At 44.3% G+C, this 19,695-nt stretch overlaps 1 protein-coding gene across 3 annotated transcripts in view; it reads left to right on the top strand.

The window, feature by feature from the left end:
- The first annotated feature begins 14,475 nt into the window (after positions 1-14,475).
- BCAS4 (breast carcinoma amplified sequence 4) overlaps positions 14,476-19,695 on the top strand; it is an 81,205-nt gene continuing 75,985 nt past the window's right edge. Inside the window, exon 1 of one of the 3 annotated variants that reach the window (XM_061631272.1) lies at positions 14,476-14,947. In XM_061631272.1, the coding sequence (XP_061487256.1) occupies positions 14,735-14,947 (213 nt within the window). In that variant the 5' untranslated portion in view covers positions 14,476-14,734. The remainder of the gene's footprint in view (positions 14,948-19,695) is intronic. The other 2 variants (XM_061631273.1, XM_061631271.1) reach the window with 2 other exon arrangements.

The following is a 19,695-nucleotide window of genomic DNA, read 5'->3' as shown; positions in this document are numbered from 1 at the left end:
TTGGTCCAATCCCGCTTTCCGTATATGTTCTGCGTACAGATTAAACAAATAGGGTGATAAAATGCAACCCTGTCTCACACCCTTTCCGATGCGGAACCAATCGGTTTCTCCATATTCTGTCCTTACAGTAGCCTCTTGTCCAGAGTATAGGTTGCGCATCAGGACAATCAGATGCTGTGGCACCCCCATTTCTTTTAAAGCATTCCATAGTTCTTCATGATCTACACAGTCAAAGGCTTTGCTGTAGTCTGTAAAGCACAGGGTGATTTTCTTCTGAAATTCCTTGCTCTGTTCCATTATCCGTATGTTTGCAATATGATATCTGGTGCCTCTTCCCTTTCTAAATCCAGCTTGGACGTTTGGCATTTCTCGCTCCATATATGGTAAGAGCCTTTGTTGTAGAATCTTGAGCATTACTTTACTTGCATGGGATATTAAGGCAATAGTTCGGTAATTACTGCATTCTCTGGGATTCCCTTTCTTTCGAAGTGGGATATATATTGAACGGTTCCAGTCTGTGGGCCATTGTTTAGTTTTCCGTATTTCTTGACAAATTTTTGTTAAAATTTGGACAGGTTCTGTCTCAGCAGCTTGTAGCAACTCTATTGGTATGCCATCTGTTCTTGGTGATTTGTTTCTTCCAATCTTCTGTTTCCAATTATATAATCAATTTGATTCCTATATTGACCATCTGGTGATGTCCATGTGTACAGTCGTCTTTTTGGTTGCTCTTTTGGTTGCTCAAAAAATGTGTTGGCAAGAAACAAATCATTGGCTTCACAGAATTCAATAAGTCTTTCTCCTGCTTCATTTCTGTCTCCTAGGCCCCATTTCCCCACAATTCCTAGTTCTTCTCTGTTCCCTACTTTTGCATTCCAGTCCCCCATGATTATCATCATATCTTGTTTTGGTGTGTGATCAATTTCCTGCTGTACTTCTGCGTAAAATCTCTCCAATTCTTCTTGTTCTGCCTTTGATGTTGGAGCATAGACTTGGATGATGGTTATGTGAATAGGTTTCCCGGTTAATCTCATTGATATCACTCACTCAGACCTTGCGTTGTAGCTCCTAATTGCTTTTGCTACATCACTTCTCGCTATTAAAGCAACCCCGTTTCTTCTTGATTTCTCATTTCCTGCATAAAATATTTTGTAGTTGCCTGATTGAAAATGTCCCATTCGAGTCCATTTTAATTCACTCACGCCAAGTATTGTAATGTTGATATGCTCCATTTCTTGCTTGACAATTTCTTACTTTCCCTGGTTCATGCTTCTTCATACAACTCCAGACTCTCCTTTCGCATCTGTGCACATCAGCCTCTGGGCTTCCTTTCTGCTTTGACTCAGCTGCGTCATTAGTCACAGCGCTACTCGTACTTGTCCTTTGTTCTTCCCCAGTAGCTCGTTGAGAGCCTTCTGACCTGGAGGTCTCATCTTCCAGCACTATCTCGTATTGCATTTTGGATACTCTGTTCATAGGGTTTTCATGGTAAGAGGTATTCAGAGGTGGTTTACCATTGCTTTCCTCTGAGTTTGAATGCATCTTAGTCTGGTGTCTCAGCTTTGACCATTCTGCCATGGGTGCCCCTGCTAGGAGTCTAGCCTCTTGGTCTAGACTCCTGACGGCATTGCTCTTAGCTTCTTCAGCACTCTCAAACCCCCTCACCATGTTAAGGTGTGCATCCTAAAGGGGGATGTGCCCCATATTATCCCCAAATCTAATCCAGAGGGTTGGTGGAAGACCCACAATAGACTGGGAAAGGCATATAGAGAGAAGAGAGAGAAGAGCATGTTTGTTGCACAGCCAAAAGTCTTGTGCTGACAGGACAGGTGTGCTAAATGCTGCCCTATGACTATATAATAATAATAATAATAATAATAATAATAATAATAATAATAATAATAATAATAAAATTTTATTTCTAAGCCGCCTATCTGGCCGAATTAACGGCCACTCTAGGCGGCGTACATAAAAGTTAAAATACAACATACAAAACAATTGCTAAACCCCCCCACATCTTTACAGAATAAAACCGAATTACCCAGGAGTCCCGTAGGCCCGCCTAAACAACCAAGTTTTCAATCCTCGGCGGAAACCTACCAGGGAGGGGGCATGGCGAAGGTCATATGGCAGAGAATTCCAGAGGGTGGGGGCCACAATCGAAAATGCCCTCTCTCTGGTCCGCACCAGCCTAGCTGTTTTAACTGGTGGGACCGAGATAAGGTCTTGTGAGGCTGATCTCGTCAGGCGGGATATTTGGTGATGCTGGAGGTGCTCCTTTAGATAAACTCGACCGAAACCGTATAGGGCTTTAAAGGTTAACACCAACACCTTGAATTGGGCCCGGTAAACAACTGGTAGCCAGTGCAGGTCTTCTAGCACTGGAGTGATATGATCACGGCGGCGGCTGTTCTTAATCAACCGTGCCGCCACATTCTGTACCAGCTGCAGTTTCTGGACCGTTTTCAAGGGTAACCCAATGTAGAGCGCATTACAGTAGTCTAAGTGAGAGGAAACCAGGGCATGTACCACCCGTGGGAGCAGATGAACAGGAAGGTAGGGTCGCAGCCTCTGTATCAGATGTAATTGATACCAAGCTGCCCGGCTCACTGCCAAGACCTGAGCCTCCATGGACAGCTGGGAGTCAAGAATGACCCCGAGGCTGCGAACCTTCAGGGGCAGTCTGACCCCATTCAGCACCAGGTCAATATCTCCTAACCTTCTCTTGTCTCCCACAAGCAGTACCTCGGTCTTGTCGGGGTTCAGTTTCAGCCTATTACCTCCCATCCATTCACTTACGGACTCCAGGCACTTGGAAATAGTATCCACAGCCAACTCTGGTGAGGACTTAAATGAGAGATAGAGCTAAGTGTCATCCGCATATTGGTGACACTGCAACCCAAATCTCCTGATGATGGCCTGCAGCGGCTTTACATAGATGTTGAATAGCATGGGAGAGAGGATAGAACCCTGTGGCACACCACAATTGAGAGGCCAAGGTTCTGAAACCTCATCTCCCAATGCCACCCGTTGGTGCCTGTTTGAGAGATAGGAACGGAACCACCGTAAAACCGTGCCCTCCATTCCCATTCCCTCCAGGCAATCCAAGAGGATACCATGGTCAACGGTATCGAAAGCCGCTGAGAGATCCAGGAGGACAAGGAATGAATGTTCTCCCCTATCCAGCGCCCTCCTCAAATCATCCACCAGAGTGACCAAGGCTGTTTCAGTTCCATGTCCAGTCCTGAAGCCCGATTGGAATGGATCTAAATAATCTGCTTCCTCCAAGTGTGTCTGTAACTGTTTGGCCACCACTCGCTCGATCACCTCGCCCAAAAATGGTAAATTAGAGACTGGGCGAAAGTTGCTCAGCTCTTGGGAATCCAAGGAGTTCTTCAAGATGGGCTTAATTACCGCCTCCTTGAGGGCAGATGGCAATGCACCCTCTTCCAAGGAAGCATTTACCACTGCCTTGATCCCTTCGCTCAGTCTCTCTTTGCAGCCCACAATGAGCCACGTGGGGCAAGGATCAAACAGACAGGTGGTCGGCCTCACAGTAGAGAGCACCTTGTCCACTTCCTCAGAGGGAAGAGGCTGAAACCGATCCCACTGGACCTGAATGCAACTGGCCATCTCTGGCCCACAACCTGTATCCACGGCGTACGGAATTGTGCTCTTCAGGTGCTTGATTTTATCAGCAAAGTGTTTGGCAAATGCGTCACAGGAGGCTTTAGAATGCTCCATGGGTTCCTGCGCAACTGGACCGACCAGGCTCCGGACCACTTGGAACAACCTCCTGGGACAACACTCTGCGGATGCAATAGAGGCAGTAAAGAAATCCCTCTTTGCTGCCTTTGTTGCCACTTGGTAGGCAGCTATTGCTGCTCTAACCAGTGTCCGATCATCTTCGGAGCGAGATTTCCGCCACCGGCGTTCTAGTCGTCTCACCTCCTGTCTCAGACCCCGTAAGCGTGGTGTATACCAGGGTGCAATCTGAGTTCTATTCAGGGGGAGAGGACATTTCGGAGCCACCCGGTCTATTGCCCCGGTGATCTTCCTATTCCACTCTGCCACCAGGGTTTCGACCGGGCGACCTTCTGACGGCTCCAAATCTCCCAGCGCATTCAGGAATCCCTTTGGCTCCATCAGGCGTCTGGGATGGACCATCCTAATAGGTCCCTTTCCGCTGCGGAGGGTATGCGGCAATGAGAGGTCCATGTTCACCAAATAGTGATCTGACCATGACACAGGGTTTGAAGAAACAGCCCCCAAACTATCACTTAAAAAGAAATGAAGTACATCTCACCATGCTGAGGGAACTCTGACCAGCTGACCTGCCCAGTCTGTTGTCCAAGCACTAATTGTTGATGGACATCTCCAAAGCCCCCTGTTCTGCCTTCTTTGGGTTCTTTATCTTTATACCAGACTTGAACCAGGCAACCCTTCAAACAGAAGATTCCTTCAAATGACTGTCTGTGTCCTCTGTAAAACAGAACACATCACCACCCAAGAAGCTACCAGCTCTTGTTACTCACTGGCTCCCTGTAATCATACCCTTGCCTGCCATTGTTCCATGCATTGCAGCTACCCAGCCAACTCAGCCTCTTAAAAAAGTCTGCATGAAAATAGTAAGATTATGAACGAAAACAAGCTGATGATAATACATGTAAATTCTGTTGGTATTTAAAACTTTGAAACATTTGGGTTTATGGCTGCAAAAGTTTCCAAAGAGCATTACCATTATAGCCTCAGAAGCATACCAGGGAGCCCAGTACTACTCCTATATAAATCTCACTTACAACCGTAGGGCCTCAGGCATGTTATCTTTGAGTAGGACTGCAGCCATGAGCACCTTACACTGACATCATGGCATCCGTTTATAAAAGCTAAAGTGTGAGAACACCCTAAGTCATCTATTTTGGGCCAACTGGCAAGCAAAATGAGGATACAACTAGGGACCTAGGCTTCCCAGCCTCTGCTTTAACAAGCAGCTCATTCTCTTCCCTAGAGAAAAAGAAATTAGCCAGGGTGGAGTAACTCCCACATTCAGTTGTCATTTAAATTATAATTCCAATTAGGCTGGCAAACTTGCCATGGCCTGCAGGAACTCTTTATGTCTGAGAAAAAATTATTTATGAAAGATACAATTAAAATTGCAAGAAAGGATAGTGACTGGAGCCAGTCAGACAGAATGCACCTCCATGGTATTTTGCACTTGCCGTATTTCATGTTGGCACCTAAACAAACCTAGAAAGCTGCCTTTAAGCCAATGAACAGTAAAATCTCATTCAGAATACTAACCTTCAAATGTAAATGAAGCCCACAATGTTTTTCTCTCCTCCCATGCGCAAATTAAAACAGTATTGTGTGTAATCTAAAGTCAAATCCTGTGACAAGAAAATCAACCTATGTAAATTGCACAGATTTGCTTAATTTTCAGAATTCTCCTGGTTGCGGAGAGGGTAAGAAGCTATGCAAGGCATTGAACAGGGCTGACCTTAATGTGAGTCTTGCTATTCAAAGTGTCACTATAAATTTATATCCTGCCCTTCCTCTCAAAAGGAGTCCAGGGCAGCAAACAAATGATAAGCAGATCCACACCAAACACATCCACACCAAATAAATCACATCCAATGCACATTTAAAGCACATTACTTCCCCATAACTTCCCCCATAGAATCCTGGGAATTGTGGTTTCCTCTTCACAGAGCTACAACTTCCCAACACCCTTAAGAAATATCAACTCCCGTGATTCTTCGGGAGAAGTCATATGCCTTAAATGTGTGTTGGATTTGCTTTAAATGTATGATGTAGATCTGTACAACAGGACAAAAGTATCTACTTTAAAGTCTTGCTGAAAGAGGAAGGTCTTCAGTAGAAGAGATGGCGTCTAATATTTAATACCACTATTTAATACATCTTCGGTTGGTGGCCTCCTAGTCACACACATTCTTTCAAATGGCTTTATTTTCTGCATTAGAATGGAAATGGTGATTTATGAAAGGATCCTTCAGAGAGGCCGTAGGTAGCTCAGTGGTAGAGCACATGCTTCCAATGCAAAAGGTCGCTGCTTCAGTCCCTGACATCTCCAGACAGGGCTGTGAAAAAGGGTCTTGCCTGAAAACACTGGAAAGCCATTGCCAGCCTGTGTAGAGTATAGGCAATACCAAGCTAAATGGACCAATTGTCTGTCTGTCTTAGTATAAGGCAGCTTCCTATGTATGCCTATGTTCTTGAACTTACTACAGGGAAATCCAGTAATTCAAAAGCATACATACAGTTTGATAGTCCAACATGTATTTTTTGCTATGGACCTACAATACACTTTAAAGTATTACTTGTTCCAATGTATATCGTTGTGGAACATGCGATTATTTTTAGTGTTGTCATCAACGCTAAAAATTGTTAGGTCTCAAAATGTTGCCATCTAGTGGTGAAGAGAGACATTGCCCAAAAACATAGATGCAAGGGCTACCTTAATGAGTACAGATGGGAGTGGTTCAAGTTACATTTTTAGTACAGTACCAGAGTTTCAGGAAATGGAGGGTTAGTCCAACAACACGCTGAGGACAGATAATTATGTAATGCTTATAGTTTTGCGTCAGCTGTCATACGTAAAGAAGGATGGCACTGCATACTAGCATACATGTCCATAAGCAAACACCCAATGTGGTGTTTCAGGTGTTATATCAATATATATCTGCCCAGGAGCAGATTTACTTTAAGTGCTTTAGGCCACCATTTGTTCCTTCTTTTGTCTCTATTCCCTTAATTATTTCAATATTATTCTTTGCATGTGTCTACTTGTGCTGATTTGTCTGAATGCATTCATTAATATATCTGAAAATACCTTCTAGAAATGTGAACCTAAGAGCTAATTGCTTTCTTCATTCTGGACACGTGCCATCATGTCCATTTATGTTGACCAGCCAAGTGATGGAAATGATGGTAAGAATATAAAAGACACATGGTGGGTCAGTGGCGCAGTTAAGTACCACTGATGGTGGTTCTTCAGATGATTCATGAGACTTTTACCCTCAGAACATGACAAAGGCCCCTTTCCCTGCAACTGATGAAATTTGTCATTTTCCAAGGTCACACAATTGGTCTTGAGTTTAAGCAGTAAATGTCAGAAAGGTTTGTGTCATGAAGCTTGTTTTGGACAGTTGCAAACCTGCTATGGTAAATGTTGCCGTTCACCAATAAATGGTGGAAATAAGGATGAAATTTGGTCATTTACTAAGGACCCTCAATTAGACTTCCAAATTACCATTACCAGTAAATGTTAGAGCAGTGTTTTTGTTTTGTTATACTTTCTGCTAGTTACCAAACATATTAAGGATCAATGTTTATTCACTAGATTTTTGACATTTACCATAATATTACTCCTTCTAATAGCAAACTCAAGTGGTGGGTGCTACAAGGATTGTAGCCAGAATGGCATCACTGAGAACATGATGGAAATATCAGCATATACTAGAGGTCATATGAAACTAGTATTTCATTTACTGTGGGGGGGGACACAAGATTCTCTTCCTCATTGTTCCCAATTCTCGCAGGGGCCTATAGGGATAATTGGCTCTGGCAGGCTTTGTTGGGTCCATATCAGGTGTTTAGGAGGAGTCTTAGTACGGAGAAACATGGGTGATGCCACCCCAATTTCAGTGATTACAGGCAGAGGGAAATATAGCCATGGGGAGGTGGTGAATTACCATAGAAGACGAGGGCAAGGCTATCTGTGCCTTGTTACTTGCTGCCACTCCTCTCATGGATGGGTTCCACGTTGTTCATCTGCTGTGCCCACTGGCCTGTGTGTGTTGTTGTTTAACGCCAGATCGGTACACAATAAGATCACTCTCATCCATAATTTGATTGTGGAGGAAGGTGCCAATTTGGTGTGCATTACTGAGACCTGGGTAGGTGAGCTTGGAGGAGTTGATCTGACCCAACTTTGTTACTTGGTGCAACACCAGCACAGGCTGCAGGGACAGGGGGAGGGAGGATTTGCTGTGGTCTACAGAACTTCCATCTCTGTCACCAGGAAACCACTCTTGGAGCTGGCTGTGAGGGCCTGCACCTGGTATTGGGCTGAGGAGACAGTAAACTAGGGTTGCTGCAGGTGTATCGTCCACTCTGCTGCCCGGCAGCTTCTCTGACCGAGCTGACAGAGGCCGTCTCGGCTGTGGTGTTGGAGGAGCCCAGAATGATAGTGCTGGATGATTTCAATGTCCATGCTGAGGCTGCCTCTAGTGTTCCGGCTTGGGACTTCATGGCCTCCATGACGACCATGGGGATGTCTCAAGTTGTTACTGGCCCAACACATAGGGCAGAGCACACCCTCAACTTGATTTTTGCTCCAGATGGAGGAAGGGGTGGTCTGGAGATAGGAGAGGTGTATGTAACCCCATTGTCATGGTCAGATCACTTCCTCGTGAAGTTTAGACTTATGGCTCCAATCCTTTCCTGCAGGGGTGGTGGACAGATTAAGATGGTCTGCCCCTGGAGACTAATGGAATCCACAGGACTCCTGAATGCCCTGGGGGAGTTGTATGTAGATAGAGCAGGTGACCCTGGTGAAGCCCTTGTCACGCTGTGGAACAGCGAGGCGCGTTGGGCTGTTGACACGGTTGCCCCCGAGTGCCCTCTCTGGCATTGTGGAGCCCGGCTTGCATCTTGGTACACCAGTGACCTAAGGGCAATTAAACAGGCTGGACGACGGCTAGAGCCCAAGTGGCGAAAGATGTGCTGTGAGGCTGATCAGGCACGAGTAAAACATCAGAACAGTGCCTACTGTGTGGATGTGAGGGCAGCGAAGAAGGCCCACTTCTCTGCCTCCATCGCATCCTCAAGTAGCCATCTGGTGGAGCTTTTCCGTATTGTCAGGGGTCTGTTGACATCAACTCCACGAAATGGAGTCTTAGACCCTTCAGAGGCCCACTGTGAATTGTTTGCAAGGCACTTTGAGGGTAAAGTTGCCCACCTCCGTAGCAGTCTTGATGCCCCCTCCACTGTAGTCCTCAATGAGGTGTCCAGTGCAAAGTCTGCAGCAATTTCTTGGGAACGGTTTCAGCTGATGCGGCCTGATGACGTAGACAAGGTGCTTGCGATGATGCGGCCAGCAACGTGTCCTCTCGATCCTTGCCCTTCTTGGCTTATTAAAGCTTGCCGAGGGAGTCTGACCGAGTGGATCCAGGGTGTGGTCAACGCATCATTGCAGGAGGGAGTGGTTCCAGCCGCCTTGAAAGAGATGGTGATCCGACCACTCCTGAAAAAGCCCACCCTGGATCCATTGGTTTGTGACAACTACCAACCAGTTGCAAATACCCCTTTTAGGGAAGGTGATTGAGAGGGTTGTGGCGCAGCAATTGCGAGTGCTCTTGGATGAAACAGATTATCTTGACCCATCCCCTCTTCTGAAAGAGTAGCTCCATAGTCTGGGGGTGCTCCTGGATCCATCTTTGTCACTAGAGGCCCAGGTGACCTCTGTGGCTAGGAGTGCCTTTTACCAGCTTCGGCTGGTAAGACAGCTGCAGCCGTTTCTGGACCGGGATAGCTTAACCACTGTTGTCCACGCACTGGTAACCTCCAGGCTGGATTACTGTAATGTGTTCTATGTGGGGCTGCCCTTGGGGTTGGTCAGGAAGCTGTAGCTGGTGCAAAATGCGGCGGTGACAACTGCTCACTGGGGCAGGGTATTGCCAACATGTCACCCTGCTGCTGAAAGAATTGCACTGGCTGCCCATTTGCTACCAGGCCAAGTTCAAGGTTCTAGTTTGGGTGTACAAAGGCCTATACAACTCCAGACCAGGATACCTGAAAGACCATCTTACTGCTTATATACCCAGTCGATCACTGCACTCTGCAGGTGAGGGCCTCTTGCAGATACCGTCTTATCAGGAGGTTTGTTCTGCACAATATAGGAAACTGACGTTTAGCGTGGCGGCACCTACTCTGTGGAATTCCCTCCCTTTGAGTATTAGGCAGGCGTCATCTCTGCTATATTTTTGGCGCCTTTTGAAGACTTTCTTCTTTCAACAAGCCTTTTAAGATAAGACCTATCCCAGTCTGCGTCTGTGTTAGAATTGCTGTTAATATGTGTTTTTTATAATGTTTTTAACCCCTTTTTAAAAGATATTTTAAAGCTTTTTAAAAATGTTTTTAACATTGCTTTGTTTTAACGTATTTTAAGGTTTGTTTTTATGATGTTTTAAAGTGTTTTTAGCGTTTCTGTTTGCCACCCTGGGCTCCTGCTGGGAGGAAAGGCAGGATATAAATCAAATAAATAATAATAATAAATTGTGCCTTACCTTTTCCCCTCCCATCTCTCTCAAGAAGAAATAATAAACAAGAGGCTACCTGTGCCCACTAGCTATGGGTAGTCTTGGGGGCTGGAAAACTGTAGGAAATCAGGAGCCAAAATATCCTAAACATATTGCTGTATGGCTCCAGCATGGGAGAAAGAGGCATCCTCCTCCAGGCAGTTGGTTCCATTGCTGAACTGCTCTAATAATTAAGAAATGTTAGCCTCCAGTGACTTTGAGTCTGAGCTGATTAGAAATGTAAACCTTAATCCTGCCCCCCCCCATTTTATTAGATGATGGTCTCTGTTAAAACAAATATTGTCCGCCAGTGAGTAATATGTTAACAGTGTCAAATTATAGGAGAGACTACAACAGATTATGAGAAATTACTCTGGACATCCTTCGTTGTGAAGAAGTTCGGCAAGGTAACATGCGAACTTTTGTTAAGCCCTGCAAATGTAATCACTTTGAAGTAAAGCAGTTTAAATATTATAATAAGATATCTCCCTTGTGATGCCCAATTATTTCTTATTGGCCTGTAAGGTAACCTGGTGAACCAAGCTTTAAGGAAACAGCCAGATCTTCTTCTCCTTGCAGATGGTGAGCATGTTATTGACATGAGGGAACATTGCCAGTTTGCGTTCCAAAAGCAGTCAAAGAAGAGAGAGAGAGAGAGAGAGAGAGAGAGAGAGAGAGAAGAAAAATTAGCTCTTTCAAGAAATGAATTCACATTCCAGGAAAGGTATAACCATCTACAGATATAATATGGTAGGCATCCATGTTGGTCCATTTGGAGAAAAAACTCAAGAAGTAACTGTAGCAGAATACCTTTATTAGGTCCAACTAAAATGTCACAAATAAGTGAGCAAGCTTTCAAGTCTACCAAAATTCTTCATCAGGTAGGATAACAAGCAAAACACAACAACAAAGAAGAAGAGATACAGATATTGCTGGGCATTGTTAAAATCTTCAGTCTGTAATAATAATTACTGAAAGAACAAACGAACGAACCCAGTGAGGGGGGAGTAATAATCTTAGGTTCTACCAAAGGCCACAGAGACAGAAAATTGTGTCCAAAAATATAAAAGCCAGCAGAGACAAATCTTAGAGGCAGATCTCAGTAAATTTTAGCTGCTTCATGGCTTTCAATTTTTTTTTATTGTTTTTAATCTGTGACTGCGAACTGCTCTGTGGGCCCATGTCAGGCTGAAAGGTAGGATATAAATGTTGGTTGTTGTTGTTAACAAGCTAACTACACTTACCTGGAAGAAAGTCCCATTAAACTCAGCAATACTTACTTCTGAGCAGCCACACATATAAGGGCTGTATTCTAAGCAGTCAATAGCTAGACATACACAAAACAATACAGAAAAAAATTAGGGAAGTGAGTTCTTATTCTGAACAATTGTTATATACTGATTATCTCGACAGATCTTTCCAAAAAGAAGTATGAAGAGTTCTTGGTTATATTATGTGTTAGTTACTTTTTACATTAAAAATACATGGAAATAAATAAAAAAACTTACTAAGATTTATAGTTTACATTATTATTATACAGTACATCACATCTGAATTATGAAAAACTTATTAAGTTTTATAATACTTTACGTTATTATGAGGTAGTATATCACAGTTAAATTATCATTATGGCTCCAACCTGAAGACTGCAATCCCATACATGCTTACCTAGGGGTGAGTCCATTCTGACTTCTATTGGTCAGAGCAGCCACGCACAGGATCGCACTATTAGTCAATTAAAACATTTTGTTTTATTAAAAAGGTACTCCTAGGTGGGTAGTAGGTCATTTTTAGAACAAATAATTGTATTAAAACTGCACATATCAAGCACCATCCTAAAAGAGATATTCCAGTATGAAAGAAACAGGGAATTGTCCCATCTGGTGGCTGATGCACATGCATACTACACTGACTAAAAAACAACTATGATTTTCTTTCTTTCTTATTTAACAAATTTAGAAACCACAGCTGGAAGTTATCAAAGCTATGTACAGTTAAGATAAAATACAAAAGAACTATTTGTTTCTTCGCCTGCAACTTTATGCAGATTTGATAAACTAATTAAATTGACTAACAGCGCAATCTTATGCATGTATACCCAGAAGTATATCCCAATAAATCCAGTGGACTTACTCCTAGGTATCATAAAAGTTTTTATCAGTCAGCTTCTTCATGTCTACTCTGAAGTAAGCCCCGTTGATTTCAGCAGGACTTACAGGCATGTGTACAGCACTACAGTCTTAGGTTTCTTCAACCAGGTGACAGACCTGATGTATTAAATCCTAGCTGTATTAAATCCTAGGCACACTTACTAACAGGGCTGTGGAGTTGGTACGCCAAACCTTCGACTCCGACGCCTCTGTTTTTCTACTGTCCAACTCCTTCATAAATGGCAAATGTATATTAACTAGTAATAACAAATTTACTGCAGTAAAATGGTAGCACAAGGCATTTCATCACCACCACGTCATCAGGCTAGATTGATAGAACATAAAATGTATTTAAAATTTCTGAACAAGAAAACTTTCCTAAATCCCTATGAAAGTTTTTATTTTGAAGCCAGAGTCGGTACATTTCTACCGACTCCGACTCCACCCAAAATTGTTTTTGACTCCACAGCCCTGCTTACTAGGACCTAGCACGGTTGTGGAACTCCTGTTCCTCCAGATGGTGGATTCCAGCTCCATTCAATCAACATCTGGAGGGCCACAGATTCCTCATCCCTGGCAGAGGGAGTAAGTCCCCTTGAACTCAGTGTTACTAGCTTTTTGAGTAAACACACATAGGACGACTGGGCTGTAATAACGCACAAACGCGTTGATTTATTTAGACAAAAAGGCTTTGTCCTCGATCCACAGCATCATTCCCTCCCCCCGATCTTTGCACATGATTAGTCTGAAATACACTCCAAGTGAAGCAACCGGACTTGCTCCGTAGTAATAACTACGTGGGTTAACTACGTGGGTCGGTTTTGTCCCCCATGCTTTTCAACATCTACATGCAGCCGCTGGGTGCAGTCATCAGGAGTTTTGGAGTGCGTTGCCATCAGTATGCTGATGACACGCAGCTCTATTTCTCCTTTTCATCTTCTTCAGGTGAGTCTGTTGATGTGCTGAACCGTTGCCTGACCGCGATAATGGACTGGATGAGAGCTAATAAACTGAGACTCAATCCAGACAAGACCGAGACATTGTTGGTGAATGCCTTCCCTGCTCAGATGGTGGATGTTAACCCTGTTCTGGATGGGGTTACACTCCCCCTGAAGGAACAGGTACGTAGTTTGGGGGTTCTTCTCGACTCTTCCCTGTCTCTCGAGGCCCAAGTGGCCTCAGTGGCACGGAATGCGTTTTACCATCTTCGTCTGGTAGCCCAACTACGCCCCTATCTGGACAGGGACGACCTCGCCTCCGTTGTTCACGCTCTGGTAACTTCAAGATTGGATTACTGTAATGCGCTCTACGTAGGGCTGCCCCTGAAGACAATTCGGAAGCTTCAGCTGGTGCAGAACGCAGCTGCCAGACTACTGATGAGGACCAGTCGGTCTTCGCATATAACACCTGTCTTGGCGCGTCTGCACTGGCTTCCTATTTGCTTCTGGGCGAGATTCAAGGTGCTGGTTCTTACCTATAAAGCCTTACACGGCGTGGGACCTCAATACCTTGTGGAACGCCTCTCTCGATATGAACCTACCCGTTCACTTCGTTCAGAATCTAAGGCCCTCCTCCGGGTACCAACCCATTGGGAAGCCCGGAGCATGGTTACTAGATCTAGGGCCTTTTCTGTGGTGGCCCCTGAGTTGTGGAACAGCCTCCCCAAAGAGGTACGCCTGGCGCCTACACTTTTATCTTTTCGGCGCCAGGTAAAGACCTTTTTATGCTCCCAGGCATTTTAATTTTCTTAACCATTTTAATCTTTTACTCCGTATTTTTAATTTTTGTCGTACTGTGTTTTTGTAGTGTTTTTTGTTGTTTGTTTGTATATGTTTTTATGATTTTTATTATGATATATTGTATTTTATCTTGTTTGTTCACCGCCCTGAGAGCTATTCTGCTAAGGGCGGTATATAAATTGAAATAATAAATAAATAATAATAAATAAGCATACACAGAATGGGCGTCTGGCAACTGGATCACGAGGCGCTATGGGTGCTGTGGCTACTGCGCGTCGTCCCTCTTCCAAGCGGTTTGAGGTGGACCAGCGGCGCAATAATCTGAGGCGTCCGCGCTAGAGGGAGCCCCGAGCTTGCCTGGGGAAAACCAGACACCAGAAGGAGCGACTTCAAATCCCGCCGCCGGAGCTTAGCGGAACTCATATACGGCGGGGTTCCGAGCTTGGATTGCCGCCGGCTCCTGTGTGGGGAAGCCGTACTTGCGCCTAGTCGCGGTCTCCGGGCCGGAGGCTCTGGTAGCGCTGCTATGAGTCTCGCGGCCTGTGAGGGGGAAGCTTCCGCTTCCCTCAGCCTCGCCTCGTCGACGTCCTTGGACTCCTCGGCCGACGGCGGGGCGCTGGAGCTGCTCGAAGAGGACGGTGGAAACGGGGAGCCCCAGAGGAGGGCTCCGGAGGAGGACGAGGAGAGGAGCGAAGCTCGGCGGTTCGCCCGCTGCCTGGCCCCTGAGGCGGGAGAGGAGGTACGTGGGCGGACAATGATCGTGGCTTGAGGGTCGTCGTCAGGCGGCTGAAAAGCGTTGCTTAGTTACGAATACGAATGTGAAGAAGGAAGGGTGGTGTTCCGGCCAGGTTTGTTGGGGATGGGGTGGTCTTTTTGGTGGAGAAGCCGGCGGTGTGGTTGTGTGAGCCAGGCTGTGGGAGTAACGTGTGTCTACGAAGACTAGGACACTGAACTGAGCCTGACGGCTGGGCCTCTCTCTCTTTCTGTTTCCCTCTCTTGGTGTGAGCCCCATTGGGAGACAGTAATGATCTGAGAAGCGGAATAAAAATACAGTATATAAAACTGGGAACATCTCAGTCTTTTGGGGGGGAGGGGCAGGATGTGTGACTGGTGAAGGCAGCCTTGGCACATCATCTTTATCAAACTTTTATTATTATTGTTGTTGTTTTATTATTTTCCACCTCCTCTGCCAAATTTAATTGTCAGACAACCCAAGAAAGCCCCAATGCAATAAAATTGTAGTGTGGTAAAACATAATTGCACTTGAAAAACAAAACCCACAAACACTAGCAAAGCTAACAGCCAGGCTATATAATAAAACACCTTGCCTTCAAAACTTGTTAGAGACACACCTACTGGCAGATGTCAGTTAAGGTTATCAAGATACGTTTTATACATTAAGGCTGCGGTGCTGTGTATATTTATCTGGTGGTAACATGAAAAGCTGCCTTATACTGAGTCAGAACGTTGGTCCACCCAATTCGGTATTGTCTGCTGGCTGTGGCTGTCTAGGGTTTCCCAGGCCTTACATCTAAATGCAGGGATGGAACCTGGGACCTTCTGCATGCAAAACATGTGCTTTACCAATGAGTTGTGGCCACTAAAGCTCCTGCAAATGTTGTTGTTATGTGCCTTCAAGTTGACTATGACTTATGGTGACCCTATGAATCAGTGACCTCCAAGAGCATCTGTCATGAACCACCCTGTTCAGATCTTGTGTTCAGGTCTGTGGCTTCCTTTATGGAATCAATCCATCTCTTGTTTGGCCTTCCTCTTTTTCTACTCCCTTCTGTTTTTCCCAGCATTATGGTCTTTTCTAGTGAATCTTGTCTTCTCATGATGTGTCCAAAGTAGGATAATCTCAGTTTTATCATTTTAGCTTCTAATGATAGTTCTGGTTTAATTTGTTCTAACACCCAATTCTTTGTCTTTTTCGCAGTTCATGGTATGCGCAAAGCTCTTCTCCAACACCACATTTCAAATGAGTTGATTTTTCTCTTATCTGCTTTTTTCACTGTCCAACTTTCACATCCATACATAGAAATCAGGAAAACCATGGTCTGAATGATCCTGACTTTAGTGTTCGGTGATACATCTTTGCATTTGAGGACCATTTCTAGTTCTGTCATAGCTGCCCTCCCCAGTACTAGCCATCTTCTGATTTCTTAACTATTGTCTCCATTAGAGAGCGAGAGCGCGAGCGTGAGCGCGAGAGAGCGCGAGAGAGCGCGAGAGAGCGCGAGAGAGCGCGAGAGAGCGCGAGAGAGTGCGAGAGAGCGAGAGCGAGCGAGAGCGAGCGAGCGCACTCATGGCTGCACCCACTTTGCCCATGCCCCCCTCTGGCCTGCGACCCTTGGGAGATTGGCCAGCAGAGAATGTGGCCCTTGGGCTGAAAAGGGTTAGCGACCCTAACCTATTGGTTTCTGAATATTGCTATTTCTGATGTTGGATTTGTGTCCATTGATTATTTTGCATAGGGACTGGCTTGTCTGTCCTGTATAGACGGCAGACAGGCATTGCTGGCACTGGAAGACGGGCAGTTGAATAAACTATTAATGTATGTTTCATTTATTTCTTTAGTACATTTGTATCCTGCTCTCCAGAGCAGCTTACATTCAGTCATTTAAAGCAAGACATTCTCAACCCTCAGACTTATGGCTTCAAAGACATGACACACAAGGAAAAATGGACAGGGAGGGAAGAGGAAAAAAGCAAAGCTGGGTGGCAGTTGTTTTAAGTTAAATAGCAAGTCATATAAAGATAAGCTGGCTGGAAATAGTTCAAGAGCATAAGGTGACTGGCAGAGCTAGCCTTTCAGTGAAGTTGAGGAAATACAGAATTTATACTGTTACACTGATTCTGTGTTGGCATTCCATCTGCAGCAGTTAGATAGCTAGCAGAAAGACACAATCATAGGCACCACACTGAACAATGCCAAGACTTTGGGGAATGGATCAATAGGTTAGCAGTGCTACCCTTGGTTTATATGTGATCTTGTTCATGCCCTGATGATATCTCACCTTCACTACTGCATTCTTTCTGTCTCTAGCCTTTTGTTAGCTGCATATATACTTAAACTATTTTTGTGCTACAAACTGTTTTCTCAATACAGAATCATTCATGCTCATTCTCAGTATGCTGCTTTTAATCTATATTGATTGTAGATCTTGCTGTCAAGACAGGTGGGTGTGGTTACTTGATATGTGTTTGAAAAATCTGTCCTTGATTAAATTATACATTTGAAAAACCTCCCCTTGTGATCTTGGTATACGCTCACCCATAATATAATTGGGCAGGTGCAGATATACCCCTCATTACTGGGACTGAGTACATCTGTTTTCAAATGGACACACTATGGAGCAATGCAGAACCAATCTACAATGAGCTTTTATTTTCAGAATGAAACTAGTTTATCAAGAAGCGTTTTTCCAGGGCAATAGGTTTTTATTGTGCGTAGACTAGGTAGAAAAAACAAGAACTCTGTCTCCATTGATTCTAGAAGAAATGTCATGTGCACATACTTGTTGTCTCACTTTTGTCCACTCACATTAAGCCAGCATTCTGATAGCAAAGCTGTGTATCTGTCAACAATGTAACTCTCCCCCCCACCAAATCTCTCCGCTGGCTTTCCAGACAGTCCCTGATCCTGCACAAGCTTCTTGTCCTCATAAAAAAACCTCTTCATGATCTTGCTCCTCTTTATATCTCTGTGCTCATTTCCTGACACGTCCCTTCTTGTGAACCTCACTCATCCAACTTTACCATCTTCAGCCTTCCAAATGTCTTCTGATCCCTGAAACGATTCTACCCATTCTACCCCCTTGTGCCCAGAAGTGCTGCAATATTAATAGTCCCAATTTACATACAACAAATGAAATAATGTTGCTGTACCTTTCAGACCAATTTACCTGATACTGTGGATCTGCTAGGGGTCTGAGGAAGCTTCAGCATGAACATGTAAAATGTATAAAGGCTTCCTCATCTCCAACAGACAGCCACAAGTAGTGCATGAATTGCGGGGAGGGGAGGTGATAGGCACCATAAGGCCAAGGCCAAAAACATGGTCCTTTACTCATTTTCCCTTATTCACATGAGTGAAGAGGCTCAGACTAGACATGATGGTTTGTTTTATGGTTTTAATTTTTCTCATAGTTTAATTCTTTTTCAATAGTATACTTCTGTATGTTTTAATTTGTGTTGTTTTTAGTTGTAAGCCGCTCTGAGTCCTATTGGAAAAAGGGTGGGGTAGAAATAAAGTTTATTATTATTATTATTATTGTTCTTGTTGTTGTTGTTTAAATCCAGCTGTGCCTCAACCCTGTTTAAAAGGGTTACCCAGCCTTTCCCAACCAGTGTGCCTCCAGATGTTGTTGGACCACAACTCCCATCTTCCTGACCATTGGCAATGCTGGCTGAGGCTGATGGGAGTTGTGGTCCAACAACATCTGGAGGCACACTGGTTGGGAAAGGCTGGGTTACACAGATAAGGAGTACTGAATCACCTTATCTCTTCTGTGTCTTATCACACTGTTGTACTATCCCTTTTCTCTCCAGCTAGGCTTTGATACCCCAAAATGAATGTAGGTGGGAGAAAAATGCCTGGGGCAATAGACCCAAGATCTGTGAGAGTTATATGTGTAGATCTCTGATGATGGCCTGGTTTGCACACTATGTGAATCCATATTTAAGGCTTAACTGTGGTTTAACACAAATGACCAGTCTGCTGAAGTTGCTTAATTGTCCCCGCTTTGTTCTTCCTCTACTCCTGGCTACACAGGAAGCAACAAACCACAAGCCTGTGCTTGTTGTATTAGCTCATAGTTTGTTTTTCTCCTTGTGTATTTGTTTATGCATCAAGAGACATGTGAATGCCCAAATAGGGCTTCTGTCTTGTATCTTTCATAAACTCACTGTTTACCATTGGTTACTATTTACTATTTGTAAGTGTATCAGCTAAATGTTGACATCACTTTGGGTTTATCTAGTCATGTGAACTCTAGTCCATGAATACATCTGTTAGCTGAAGTTTACAATAAAACTCATACTATATCTTATTATAAGTAATACATTATGTACTGCAGGCATAGCTACGCTATGGCCCCAGATGTTGATGAACTATGACTCCCATCAGCCCAAGTCAGCATAGCCCAGCCTTTCCCAACTAGTGGGCCACCAGATGTTGTTGGACCACAATTCCCATCTTTCCTGACCATTGGCAATGCTGGCTGAGGCTGATGGGAGTTGTGGTCCAGCAACACCTGGTGGCCCACTAGTTGGGAAAGGCTGGCATAGCCAATGGCTAGGGTTGATGGAAATTATAGTTCAGCAACATATGGAGGGCTATAGTTTAGCTACCCCTGAAAGGCGAGAGATACATTTATTTATTTATTTATTTATTTATTTATTTATTTATTTATTTATTTATTTACCGCCCTATAGCCGAAGCTTTCTGGACGGTTTACAGCAATTAATTTGTTAGCTTTGCAG

This window comes from Rhineura floridana, chromosome 6 (genome assembly GCF_030035675.1).
Source record: "Rhineura floridana isolate rRhiFlo1 chromosome 6, rRhiFlo1.hap2, whole genome shotgun sequence".
Classification (NCBI taxonomy): domain Eukaryota; kingdom Metazoa; phylum Chordata; class Lepidosauria; order Squamata; family Rhineuridae; genus Rhineura; species Rhineura floridana.
Note: the sequence above shows the minus strand (reverse complement) of the source record. Positions and strands in the feature narration are given on the sequence as shown.